Source organism: Citrus clementina, unplaced genomic scaffold (genome assembly GCF_000493195.1).
Source record: "Citrus clementina cultivar Clemenules unplaced genomic scaffold, Citrus_clementina_v1.0 scaffold_7, whole genome shotgun sequence".
NCBI lineage: Eukaryota > Viridiplantae > Streptophyta > Magnoliopsida > Sapindales > Rutaceae > Citrus > Citrus x clementina.
In genome coordinates, this window is record NW_006262075.1 from 1,889,634 (window position 1) to 1,903,570 (window position 13,937).

Below are 13,937 nucleotides of genomic sequence, written 5' to 3' on the forward strand. Positions count from 1 at the left end.
ATTTTAGGCGTATACATATTCCGTTTCGAAGCTTACGACGAGACAAATCAAATCCAAAATCATGTACTCCATAAAATCCGTGGGTTTATGCGCGACAAGCAATGGAACAGGTGCCATGGCTTTGTAAATTTGAAAAAGTGGCATGGCTTTGTAAATTTGATGAAAGTGATGAGGGTAATGTAGTCCAAACATAAGGTGTTTGGCTAGTTATGATAGAAAAAACTTTGGGGGGTTAAAGTTGAAAAACGTAAAAGTTTTATGGCTAATTTTGTAAATTTCCCCAGTTTAATAGCATGAAACTATGACTCTATTAAGCTGTAGAACTTAAAAATATGTTTGCATGAAAAAAAAAAAAAAAAAAATGAGAGCGTTCGCGATAGAAAAGAAATTTCATCATCAGCTGTAGCTGTATTGTATTGGCTAATGGCTATGTCCCAGAATTTGTCCTAAACGAAACACTGTAGCAGTACTGCTGCTGCAGTATAAATAATTAACATAGCAGTTCATTTCTGGATATTTTATGATCAAACCCGACACATGACCATGATATATAGCAATAAAAATTAAGTAATTATACATTAAACAAAAAGCTTCACAGCTTTCATCTGGCGCGCGCTTTGGATCAGGTTGGCTTCATCCCGAACATATATGCAAACGGATACTAAATGGCAGATCATCTTTGGCTTAAAAGCCACTGATAGTGAAGGCTTAATGATTCGGTTTCCCAAATTATGGGTTCATCTTGCTGCAATATACAAGTTATTTATTCATATTAATTAATAAATAACGGTAACATGATATGAAAAAAATAAATATAATAAACTGGTAATTAAAAAAAAAGGTCCGTTTAGAGGCAGTACTCACAAAAAACAAGTGCGGGGCAAGAACGTATTTTCCTGGGATGGACATAGCAGAAGAGGTTGAAACTCTCGGGGGTGCAATTTGAGGGACAAATTGAAATGGCATTTGCTTATCTGGTGTATAATTTGCTCTTACAGTTACTTGCTGCGCTGGATTGAGCGCGTAATAGCCAAAATTAGCATCTGTTAATCCCGCGTAAACAGGATGCTTGATTTTGCATGTATAAACATTAGTTAAAGCACAAGTCAGCAGTGATGCTCACAACTCAAACTCATACTAAACTCACTACTAGCACCAGTCTTACCTCATCATTGTAGTTACGCATGTAATTACTTTCTGAGGCTGGATGTTGACGAGGACCAGCATTCGCTGACGAGAACTGCAAATTAAGAAATGCTAAACTATTAATTACATGTGAGAAATACTATTTATTAAAAAAACGATACGATCGACAAAAATACTAGCTAGCTATTACAAAGTAGTGTTGCTGTTTTCGTTACCCCGATACGATTTTGGAGATATTTCGTCTGAGTGATGATCTCATTAATAAGCTTATCGTTCCTGCTGCTTTCCCCATTACACCAAGGTACCACGTCTTGCAAACACTGCAGCTTCTCATTAATATTTTGCCTTCTTTTCTGTCAATTATGCACGGATGGAGTTACATGATTTTTTACGATATTTATCGAACGTTAATTAGGGTTATAAAGGAAAAAAAAAATGTATCTTTAAAATCAATCATATATATAGATATACTCATACTCTTTGAAGTTGAAAGTGATACTCTGGTCTCCTTTTCCCCGCACGTTTGAAGCCCCGCTTGTGTTCAGCTGACGCTTTAAAGGCATTAGTAGATGCTTTCTTTTCCTTATTCCCCATGAATCCCATGGTTACAAGTTTTGTTGTTTTCTGATCACCATTACACTCTTCTTTCTGGCGAGGCAAAGCACAGGCGGATGATAATGATGATGCCTCTGCTCTTTCCGTACTGAAGCTGGTGGTGATGGATGAAATAATTTCAGTACTCATGACGGCCGCATCATCCTTCTCTTCAGTGTCGGATCCAATGACCACCACCTCCTCCTCCGTAGCAGCCTCTTCGACTTTGACCTCCATTTGGCATCTAGAACTCTGCGGCGAAGAGTTATTCATCTTCCGGGAACCTAGGTCACGAAACAGCTCGCTAAAATTTATACTGTCATCGTCATCCCCCTCATTACTTTCGGGCTTTCCCTGCCAACTAAACATGTCGTCCTCGTCATCGGCTGAGAGTTTGTCAAATAGGCCACAAACCCCAGGCTTATAATTATCATAATAACCTGGCTGTGGCTTATCAGAGGAAACATTTGTCTTTTGTTGCATGCAATTTAACCTGATCTTTTCAAGCTGTTTTGAAAGTTCGGACATGTCCACTGCCTCATTAGTATCAGATGTGTAGCTCACTGGAGAACAAGGACAGCGTACAATGTTTCTTAGAAATTCGTGACTCATCTTGAGCTATTACAAATATACCTAAAAAAAAGAAGAAACAAAAGAAATTTTGGTAATTAGCTAGTAAACGTGTTTAATTTTGTTCATGCAAAAGGCATTTGCGCGTTGAGCATTCATTCGTAAAGTCTGATTAGCTCATATGTACCAATGGTGTTCTGGGTGTTTTGCGACGGGATTTACTGCTGTTTGAAATAAAAGAGGAGCTTCTCAAAAAAAAAATAAATAAATAAATAACATTCATTGAAAGGAGTTTTGAGTTTGAGAGCACTGAATGAGGTACATACTACCGCGGACATGTAAGTGAATTTATAGAAAGAGGGATCGGTTGAAATGATTGATGATGAATTTGAGAAAACAGAAAAGAAAAGCAAGGGGTCATTAAGTAAATTAGTGGAAAGAAAGCAATTAATTAACCGGAGAGCTGCGGGACCCGGGTTCCATCTCCACAGAAGTAGTGAAAAAACAGTATCATCATGTGCCAATGTGCCATGCGAATATGTACCAACTCTGCGAGTTTTGGTTTCTTCTAGGCTTCTAGGCTTATTATTATTATTATTGTTGTTGTTATTATCATTATATCTCTATCGATATCCACACACACACTATCCGAAATTATATACAGATAGTACAGATAGCTAGAGGCGCATTAAGCCTGAAAATTTATTTTCATTAATAATTGAGAGAAATTTACCAACTATTAAACTCAATAATTTACTTTTAATAATATATGGAGAGAAATCTATTATTATTAAAAAAAAATGAATCCTATGGAGCTCAAATTTATTTACTCATATGTTGAGAGTATGAATACCATATGTTATAGGCCTAAATGATGACTTCTTCTATCCCCATCTTGTTAACTATCAAAACTTTCGGGAGATTAAGAAAGAAATAAGAAAGTAGAAAATTCCCTCAACATACGTAGAGAGCATGAATATCATTGGATTATAAACCCTAAATGGAAGCCTCTTGCCTTCTTGTAATCCTAGCTTGGTAAATTTCAAATTTTTGGAGAGATCAAGAAAGAAACATGAAAATACAAAAATAGATAATCGAGTGTTAAGAGGAAGGGCTTGAAGGTGCCATATTTTGGTTAACCGTAGCTAAACATATTTTAAAATATAACACTTACTTTTTAGATACTGTGAAAAATTATGAAATTATATATATATATATATATATATATATAATCATCGTCTAATATGTGTTCCTTTACTTTAATATGATAAAGAATAAGTTAAAAGATGAAAATTGTAAATTTCAATACATAACATAACAAAGTAAACTATATTAAAGTGTCATGTCTTTTAAATTATTTTTACTTTACTAAAGTAAGAGGATTATTTATTAAAAATTACTCTATATATATATAATTATTCTCAGGTACAAGCCTTTTTTTTTGGGGTTAAGGATACATTGTTAAGTCGTGCAGCTTAATAGAGTTATTTTTTTAATACACTATAAAGTTGTGCAATTTAATAGCATTAAAATCTAACTCTATTAAATTGCATTGTTTAAAAGCGAGTTCGCATAAGTAAAAAAAAAAAAAAAGAGGGTGCCTACATTAGAGAATGTCTATTATATCTAGTTATCCAATAAAAGCCAGATACGCATGAGCTATCGCTCTCCCAATTTGCCCATATGATGTGCTATATATAATAATTTCTCAATAAGCTACTCGTCAAGTTATTATTAAAGTAAATGATAAGTTAAAAAAAATCATACACTATAGAACAAAATATATTATATTAAAGTGTTTATTTTTATTATCTTTTAACTTATTCTATCATTTTAATAATTTAATGATCTCTTATTAAATAACAATTATATATGTGTGTGTATAATCATTTTCAGGTGTGAGTACTCTCATTTTTTTAAATGCAAACAAATTGTTAAGTTATACAACTTGATAAAGTTAATTCTCAATACAAAATAAAGTCATGCGATTTAATAGTAATAAAAACTAACTCTATTAAATTATATGACTAAAAAACATGTAAAAAATGAGAGTGTTCACATAGATATATATAGTAGTTTTTTGGTCCAGAATTTTAAAGTGCGAGAAAATTTTAAAACCACACAATTTTATAGTTTTAAACCTTTAAAATCATGCAATTTTAAAATTTTTCCGTATTTTTTTATACTTTAAAATTCTATGTTAGAACATTTCTGTATATATATTTAAATTTTTAAAATTGTATGGTTTTAAAATTTTTCTGTATTTTTTCGTAATTTAAAATCTTAGATCGAAACATTTAATATATATATATATATATATATATATATATATATATATATAGGGCAAAGCTATAGTACCACAGTTGTATGGTACCACAGCTGAATCCAACCATTAGAACTAGTCCATAATTGTCATCAGAACTCGATTCAATGGCTGGATCCAGCTGAGGTACCATACAACTGTAGCACCATAGCTGGATCCACATATATATATATATATATATATATATATATATATATATATATATATCATTACAAAGGAATATCGTAATCCCTACTGTTTTCTCATAGGATGTAGGAGTAGACGCGGGCGCAATTTCGGCCACTAACCATGAAAACGTAAAGCGGGAATTCCTTATAGATGGAAACGTGGCAAGGGGGTCGTTTGGGGTCAACAATGGTGATGTGATATTCACTGACCCAAACCATGTGGGCTATCTGCAATGTTAAAACTTAAAAGCAAAGGTGCTACGTGGGATATATGCCTGATGATTTTCACCCGACCCCCACACGGGCACGGCACCGCACGTCTGCCAAAATGGTCAACAGATTAAAGACCCCAAAGAAATTGAAATAAATAAACCAACCCTCAAGACTGGTAAACGCCTCCTCTCTCAGGGCCCGGGCGCCAAACGTCCAGGCCTGCAACAAGCTTATGTTCAGTCACACAGTTACCAAGTACAAATTTAGCCAACCAATACAATGTTGTGCAACAGTGAATTATCAAATCGGGGGTTGCGACCACCCCATTCTGTGCCGATTTATGCCATGCCACGCCTGTTACTGTAGTTAATTCGTACATGTTTAGATCAATTTTCCTTTCCTAACTGGTGGTGCTGCTTTGATATGACTGTAGATTTAGTGAAGTTGAGAATTGAACTATGACTCCGACAAATCCTCTTTCAGAGATTTACAATATTGTCAAGGGGACAATATGACGATTATTATCAACGCAAAAAGATAAGAGTAATAAAAGATCAATAGATCATGCATCTCCCAGCACGAAGGTTCTTCTGACAAATACTTTGGAATGGCAACCAAACTGCTCATGTGAATTAGTTTTCCATGTAAGCCAGCATGCTTCCAAATTCAAGCACTACATTTTCAAGTTCAAGTTTGAGCTTCAATCGCTGTAGTTCATTGGCAACGTATGCCCTCAATAATCGATTCTTAATAATGGTTGGGACGCGATTTCTCTTTTGAATAAGAGTTTATATATCTCCTCACATTTAGGATAAAATAGATTTATCATTAATATTAAGTGAAAATCGAATTTAAACTGTACCATAATAAAATTATTAAAAAAAATCCTGAATAATTTTTAATTTTAAAATATGAGTAGAATTTTTATTATAATAAATCGGTATATATATATTTTTTAAAAAAAGTTTGGGCTTCCATCACTTGTTCATTTTGCGTGGTTGGTTGGATACAATAAGCTCTCTGGAATCTCGATCCTGTTAAATTGTTACTTTGACTCTTTTTCATAAAATAAGGAAAAGTTGAGTAAGGAAGAAACCAATGAGCAATGGCTTTCTGACAAATTGTCATCAGCTATAATTTCTATTCCCGTAAAGTTCAGAGTGAAATGAAAGATCAAAGGTTTAGTGGGATTAATTGCTTGAACTTTTGTGCAGCGTGGTAATTATTATTTCTCTAAGGGGAAATTATGTAAATTTTAATTCTATACCAAACCAACAATTTTTTTTTGGTTAAATCGTTAAAAAAAAGTTAAGATAAAAATTCCTGAATTCAGTTAAAAAAGGAAAATTAATATTTTAAGAGGATAAAAAATAAAGTATTTTTTTATCTTAAATTCTTTGACAACAGTTGAAAAAAGAAGTTAATTAATATAAAATAAAAATTCGAAATGGTTATGAGATGTTAATTATTTGTATTTTTAATAGTTAGAGGATAATACGGTTAATACCCCTTTCCTCAGTATATATACAATAAACAATTCCAATGAATCATGTCAACTCGCTCAGCGAATATGGTGGAACAGGAAGGACTGGGAACAAATTACAATTTACAAATGCAAGAGGGAAATAAGAGTACTTGTGCTTTCCAGGTTCAATTTTGGCTTTGGTAAATTTCCTTCGTCCTGTTCAGGATTTTAGATTATTGTAATCAATGACATGCTATTTTGTTTTGACCAGTTTTCACTTGCACAATTGATGAGGAAAAAAAAAATTCCATAATACCTCTGAATGTATTACAACTAGGGGTGGATCTATATAGGGACCAGCATGGACCATGACCCCTATAAAGAAAAAAAAAAAATTAATAGTTTAATACATAATATTTTATATTAAATCTATTGTATTTGATTTTTGTTCCATGAAAGAACGCAAAACTCAAGTTTAGGAGATTTTATAATTTTGTTTGTTCACTTGTCTGTATGTTTTGAAACAAAATGTGAACTTTGATTAAAGTACTTTATTTTCTATTATATTAATAATTACTTATTTACATTAAAAATTTTATTAATTTTTTTTTGAAAAAATTATTTGGCTCCTCCAGCCAAGATTGACTTGTTTCGCCCCTAATTACAACCAATTGATGCATGCATGATATATGTGGTTAAATTTAATATAATCACCACTTGCATAATGATTTCAATACAAATATACACATGTCATACTATTATTTATTTTGTTATATTATTGTCATAGTACCTCTGATATATTCGATAATTTATCAGTGCGGAGAATCCCCACGCGATAGTTAAGAACAGCAAACCAAGTTTTGGGACTATCGCTAGCAGCTCACTGATTTGCTTTATGTATCGATGATTCCAACCTCGCAGTCATACGCACGCGTCATGAAAGTAAGTTTATCATTTGGCCATGCATCCAAAGATCCTCTTAGATTTAAGATTTGAAAAATGAAAAAAAAAAAAAAAGGAGCTATGATTTGGCCATTTAGCGAGTTTACTAAAGACTTTGTTATATATTTATGCGATTGAATTGCCACTCATTTTAAAAAACACTTTAATAATATCGGGCATCTAAAATTTTGATTTATAAATAATGTACTATCAATTGGGACTTAATAATGTTAAAATTTTTAGTATTATTATGACAATTAGTGAGGAGTTTTTATTTTTTGTCAATATTCGCATTGCAAAGTTTTGGAACAATAAATTTATTAATAGACGAATTTGCTTTCAACTTTTGAACAAAACTCAAATTAATTAAAAAAATCAACTTAAAACCACAATTTTTGTATCACGAAAAATACCAACTAAAAAATATACCAAGTACACCTAACGGTTCATAGTTTTCTTTTTCGTCATTTACCAATTTCTTACTTGTTTGCATTTTATTCCAAAAAAGAATAATAATAAATAACAGTACAAGAGTAAAAATTGTCTCCATTAAAAAGTGCAATTAGTTTGATCTCTTTTAATTTAAAAAAAAAAAAAAAGAACCGTCAATAGATCCTAAGATGATTAAATGTCAGATACGGGCCGGGATTGGTAAAATCCGAGCTGGCCCTAGCATGTCTTTTGCCCGGCCTGGGTTAGGTTGGGCTTTTGTTAGATTAGGCTTTAAATGATCTAAAACTTTAAATATTTGTGAAGGATGTGTTAAATACATGTTAAAAGTTGTATTTTAATTGGGAGTGAGTAAATAACCCGACCCAATCTGACCGGTAAAAATTCGGGTTAAGATTGAATGCAGATGAAGATTCCAACCTGATCGGGTTGGATTTTAGCCAACTTAATCGAACCCAAAACACCATACACACACAAGCCATCTATGATAGATACTCTCAATCTAATCCAAATTATATTAAGATAGGATTAGATTACGAGTTCAGATCACCTTTTTTCCTAATCTGATTAAACCAAAATCCAATCCGAACCGGAATATACGCACCCATAATTTTAATTAAAAAGTAAATAAATTTTAAAAATTTCCTGAGTGTTTTTATAAGTTGCGGGCTGAACTTAGACATTTTATATAAAACATGAGCCCAACCCGAATATTTAAAATCATGCATAGGTCAGGTCTAGGTCTGAATCAGGCCAAATTTTTCTACAGTTCCTAGACACTTTCAATTTCGTTCACACCCATTAAAAGTGGATTAACGAGCTTATTTTTTGTGATGTGATGGATGGTTGCATTGTAACTACTAACCTTGAGGGGTAAAAACAAAAACAAAAGAAAACACAATTAAGTAGCTGACATAATAATATAATTTTAACATGAAATTCAAATACGATCAGATTTAGTCATCGGAATAACTAAAAATATTTGAAAAATTAGTGGCGAATATATCACAAAAGATGAAAATTAAGCTAATAAAAACTACATATTGAGAATTTAATTTTCAAGCAGCTAAGCTTTGCTGACCGTCTCTGTCATATATTTTTAAATTTAAACTCTTTTTTTTTTTTTTTAATTTTTGCATTTTTAGGTGTTGATCTCATAGTAGCCATAAGACAAAATAATGTTTCATTTTAGGCCGAACAATTTATTTAGTAATTATTTTTCAATACGATTCAAAACCCAACCTATCAATTTATTTATTAATGTTGGACCAAGATCAACTGACTATCAATCAAGAATAAGCAATTAATCAAAACAAAACGAATCAAAAATACAAAAACAGTCGAAGGACAGTCTGTTTACAGTGGTTCTGCCTAAAGCAACTAATATCGATTTGAAGATCAGGGGAGTTATTCAATAGATCAACAAAGATCAGATTTACAAGCCCATACATAAAGATACAAGCTACAGAATGAATCAAGAATCACTTGATAAAGCTTTATATACATTTTCAGATCCTTCTCACAAGTTACCCCACTCGCCAGCGTGTTCCCGCTGCTGTAACGACCTTAACGGCTTCTTAACTTGGGTTAACGCACGTGCTTCTCATGTGAGTAATTAAGTTTGAAGAAACGACAGAGTCAAAGTCGTTTTGCGCATTTCATTTAAGAGGTAGCACGTGAGCATCACATGCTAGACTTACTGCCTTGAGCTGACATAGGCTGATGTCGTACACGAGAAACTTGCAGCCAATCGACAAGTAATCAGCTATAAACAGTCAATTCAGGTGGCTCTGAACTTATGAACCGACAATGTCATTCAACATAGAAATCAGATTCTGGTTCATTTTCTTACTAAAAAAAAAAGGAAAATTTATTTTGAGTTGAAATTGATTGACAAATAAACTTTTTAGTGGGAAATAGCCAGCAAATATTTATTGGTATATACTTATATTTCAGCCCCCAGAGTCTCCCAGAATTTTGTCCAATGCTCCCAATTTCTTACCATGAATTAATATACAGAGTGCAAATATAAACTCAATCCATGAATCAGTCCTAGATTTTATATGATCAAAACTGAGACACGTGAAAATACATACAGAAACAAGTATTTATTAGAGAGATAAGTGAACATGTTAGCATACTGCTAAAATCTCAAGTCCTCACGAAGGACATTCATGAAGTACCGGCTGCTAGAATCTGTAACTTGTCCAAAATTAACAAAACAGAATACCAATTCACCGATTAACTATCAGTGCGTCTTTAATTTAACAGTGCATCTTTAATTAAACAGGCTGCATGTTGCTGCTAAAGGCGTAATTACACACATTGTTAGCAACAGGGAAAAAAAAAGAAAAGAAAAGAAAAGAAATCCAACTTGTTGGAACTTCGGACCATGTTAGCTTCATCCCATGGATATAAAAAGGAAAGCTGATCATCGGCGAGAAACCGACTGATGGAGAATGCTCAGTGTCTTAGGATCATATGTGATGGGTAACTACTGCTGCAATGAAACAATTAATAAATTGTAATTCATATTAATATTAATACGTGCAGCATGATAAAATAAACAAGACATGCAGATGATTAGGTTTTGCGTAGAAGCAAATTACTGCAAATGACGACGGGCCATGAAGGTATTGTTCTGCTGGGATAGTCAACGCAGAGGTTGAAGATCCCCCAGCTGCGACTTGAGAAGCAAATGGTAACTGCGCGGTTATCTGTTGCGCTGGACGGGCAAAATTTACATTTACTGCGAACGCATTGGTTGCTAGAGAAGGCACCAGACTTCTGTTGCATAAAATTTTGTTAAGCACAAGTCAGATCTCAGATATGGACAAATGAAGTGAGAAAATAAATATATTTGATAGGTGGATAGATATTGGAAGAAGCTGGTAGTATCACCTTATTTGCAATGAATTTTTTAGGTTTAGTTACTAGATTGGAGGGATTTGGAGAACCAGGTTCGGCTAACATGAGCTGAAAATACTATCATGTATATGAGAAAATATTAAAAAAAAAAAAAGCCACGGTGTGAAGATCCAGTATATGTATGTATATAGACCATAATTAAATGTAACATGATCTTTGTTACCAAGTATTGATTTTCAAGGTATTTCAGATAAAGAATGGTATCATCAAGCTCATCTGTCCTGCTTTTCTTTTCCTTGTTGCCCGAAGGAACCATATTTCGCAAACACTGCAGCTTGTCAAGAAATTTTTGTCTCCTTTTCTGTAAATCATGGACAGATGGTCATTTAATAAATCACAAAAATGATGTGATGGATTTACATCTGTCCTACCCATCTAAAAGTCAAAAGGCCATAGCTTTTCATATGATAATGATAATTATTAATAATTTTTTGATAATAATAATAATAATAATAATGTTCATCTTAAACTTGCAACACTTACTTTCTCAGCTGATGAGAGACGCTGAGAGTCACTCCTGCTAGCGGCACATTTAGCCCGCCCTCGTACGTTGCCTAACTTCTTGTTGATCTCTGACGCTTTCGAAGCATCTGCTGCATTCTCTTGCGAGGGCCTTTTGCATCCCATTGATTCCATCGCTGCATCTGTTGTCCTTTCCTCGCTACAATCTTCTCCTATCGCAAACTGAAATTGCTGCAAGCTCAGACATATAACGAAAACTGAAATTTTGTAAAGAGTATGTGTGTACATATTGGAATTTGGATGAAACGATTGATGATGGAACATGGACGGCATAGCAAGAGTAATGAAGGAAATGGAAGCCAATTAGGAGGAGAAAAAGGGCTGTGCCTGTGACTGTGGGCTATTAAATGCTACTGTCGCAGTGTCTTAATCATCATGTGATGTAGGAATGTACTGTCTACAGAAGAAATTGTACAGGAACTTAGGGTTGGAACTTGGAAGGGTTTCGGGCCTTTTGGCTTATAAGTTGGGAAGCGACTTGTTTGTCTTTGTTTCTGTTTTTGTTTTTTTGTTTCTGTTTTTTTTTTTAATGAATTCTCTCGTATGATGTTTTTGACCGTTACTGCTGATTGATAGTGATCCATCATTTGATTTTGGGGGGACAGAGAGAGTTTAATGAGAAATTTTACAATATATTTGTGCTATTACAATTAATTAATACACGTATGATATGAGTAATTGAGTTTAATATAATCATTATTTACATAATAATTTACAAAATAAATACACTCATATCTCTCGACATTATTTACATATTATACGGGTGACATGATATAATATGGCTGTGTTTACTTGCTGGAGTGGGAGTGGGAAGTGTGGATTCCTCTTACTCCAGCGTTTACTTCCTTAAAATGAGAAGGGAGTGGAAATCCCACTCTGTGGGCCCCACTCATTTTTGGAGTGGGGAGGGGGAGTGGGACTCCCATTATCCACTCCCACCTCTCCCTTTTTTACCCTTTTATTTTTTTAATTTAATTTAATTTTATATTTTATAATTAATAAAATAAAATAAATAATATTATATTTAACTAAATAATAATTTGCATTGATTCTAAGTTAAAATTATTTTAAAATAATATTATTATATTAATAGAGAATTAATAAATATAATATTATTATATTTATTTTAAAAATAATAGTACTATATTTATTTAATATTAATAATAATAAATAGTTTATTCTAAGAAAATATTAATTTTGTACTAAATAATATTATATTATTATTTTATATAATAATAAATTTAATATAATTATATTAAATAAAATAAAATAAGGTTTCATTTTATATTAAAATTAATAATTTATTGTTCATAATTAAGAATATTAATAATTATAATAAATTTACAAAAATAATAAAATAAATATTATTCATTAAATATATTTTTTATTAGTTTTGTAATTAAAAACTATAATTCTTTAAATAAGGATAAAATTGTAATTTGAAATTATTTACTCCCAATCCAAGACAAAGTAAACACATAAATTGGATTCTGATCTCTATTCCATACTTCCATTCCAGTGTAAGTAAACAACCTACTCCCACTTCCACTCCACACTCCCAATCCTAAGATTCCCACTCCTCAAGATTCCCAATCCAATCTAAAAAGTAAACACTACCTATATAGATTCTAAAATTTTTGAGAGTTTAAGACACATAGTGGAAAGAGGGGCTTGTGGTTAATGGCATCTTGTCTAGTCACAACAACTGATTTTTTTTCAATTATAGATATCAAATGTTTCGCCGTAACAACACATACATACATCCGTGTGTATTGAGTGAGCACATTTTTATTTTAATAAAATAGAAACATTACTATCAGATAAAAGAAAATATAATCTTTATTATATTAAAAATAAAATATAATCTTTAATATATTAAACTTTATATATGTTATTTTTATATTTTAATATATATATATATATATCCTCACTTTGTATATCCTCGTTTTTGTCATGTTGTAATCCTATCGTAACAAATATGAGCTAACTCAAACTTATTTAATTTAATAATTGTAAAAAATCTCAATCATAATTCAATTCATGTATTATTATGTCATCGGATCATGATAAATTTTATCATTTTTTTAATTATAAAATATCAGTAGATCGTAATTGTAACCACAGTGAATCAAATTGACGATGGCATAATATTCGAGTGGATTTAATTGAACATTCCGTGGATGAAAGAGTAAATTTGTAAAAGGGAATGGTTTTTGTTTTTTTGCAAGAAAAATAAGAATGGAATTGAAATTTCTACCAATTTGTTAATGTTGCAACTCCCGAGAAGGCAATGGAAAGATCCTACTATTTTCTTTCGATAGAGTGCAAGCATAAGGCCTATTTCCGGCACGTTTAATAACTAAGAAAAAGCGCGAGTTGTTTTTTTCTATAGAAACGTAAGCGGTCCCGCTAGGATTGTCATCAATCGCGATGTGATTGTTGCCAACGCCAATCGCGTCATATTAATGGAGGGCCAGATGATTTTACTCTTAATCCTTTAACAAATAACTAAAACAAAACGGAAACCAAGTCCCATTTTTCTCCCAGTTCCCACCAAAAGCAGCAAATCCTGGAGCCTCGGACTGGCAAACTAATAGTCTCCAGGCCAAAAACCCAA

General features: G+C 32.4%; 1 protein-coding gene across 3 annotated transcripts; it reads right to left on the reverse strand.

Annotated features, from left to right (window-relative positions):
- Positions 1-10,218: 10,218 nt before the first annotated feature.
- On the reverse strand, positions 10,219-11,591 carry LOC112096837. 3 transcript variants are annotated; one of them, XM_024180900.1, is made up of 5 exons: positions 11,282-11,591; positions 10,962-11,099; positions 10,772-10,846; positions 10,480-10,657; positions 10,219-10,370 (listed from the first exon to the last, which is right to left on the reverse strand). In XM_024180900.1, the coding sequence occupies exons 1-5, from the start codon at positions 11,582-11,584 to the stop codon at positions 10,348-10,350; spliced, it is 717 nt and encodes a 238-aa protein (XP_024036668.1). In that variant the 5' UTR covers positions 11,585-11,591; the 3' UTR covers positions 10,219-10,347. The 3 variants fall into 3 exon arrangements, with proteins under 3 accessions (XP_024036668.1, XP_024036667.1, XP_024036666.1); XM_024180899.1 differs by having other exon boundaries at positions 10,219-10,367; positions 10,772-10,855; XM_024180898.1 differs by having other exon boundaries at positions 10,772-10,855.
- Positions 11,592-13,937: the final 2,346 nt, after the last annotated feature.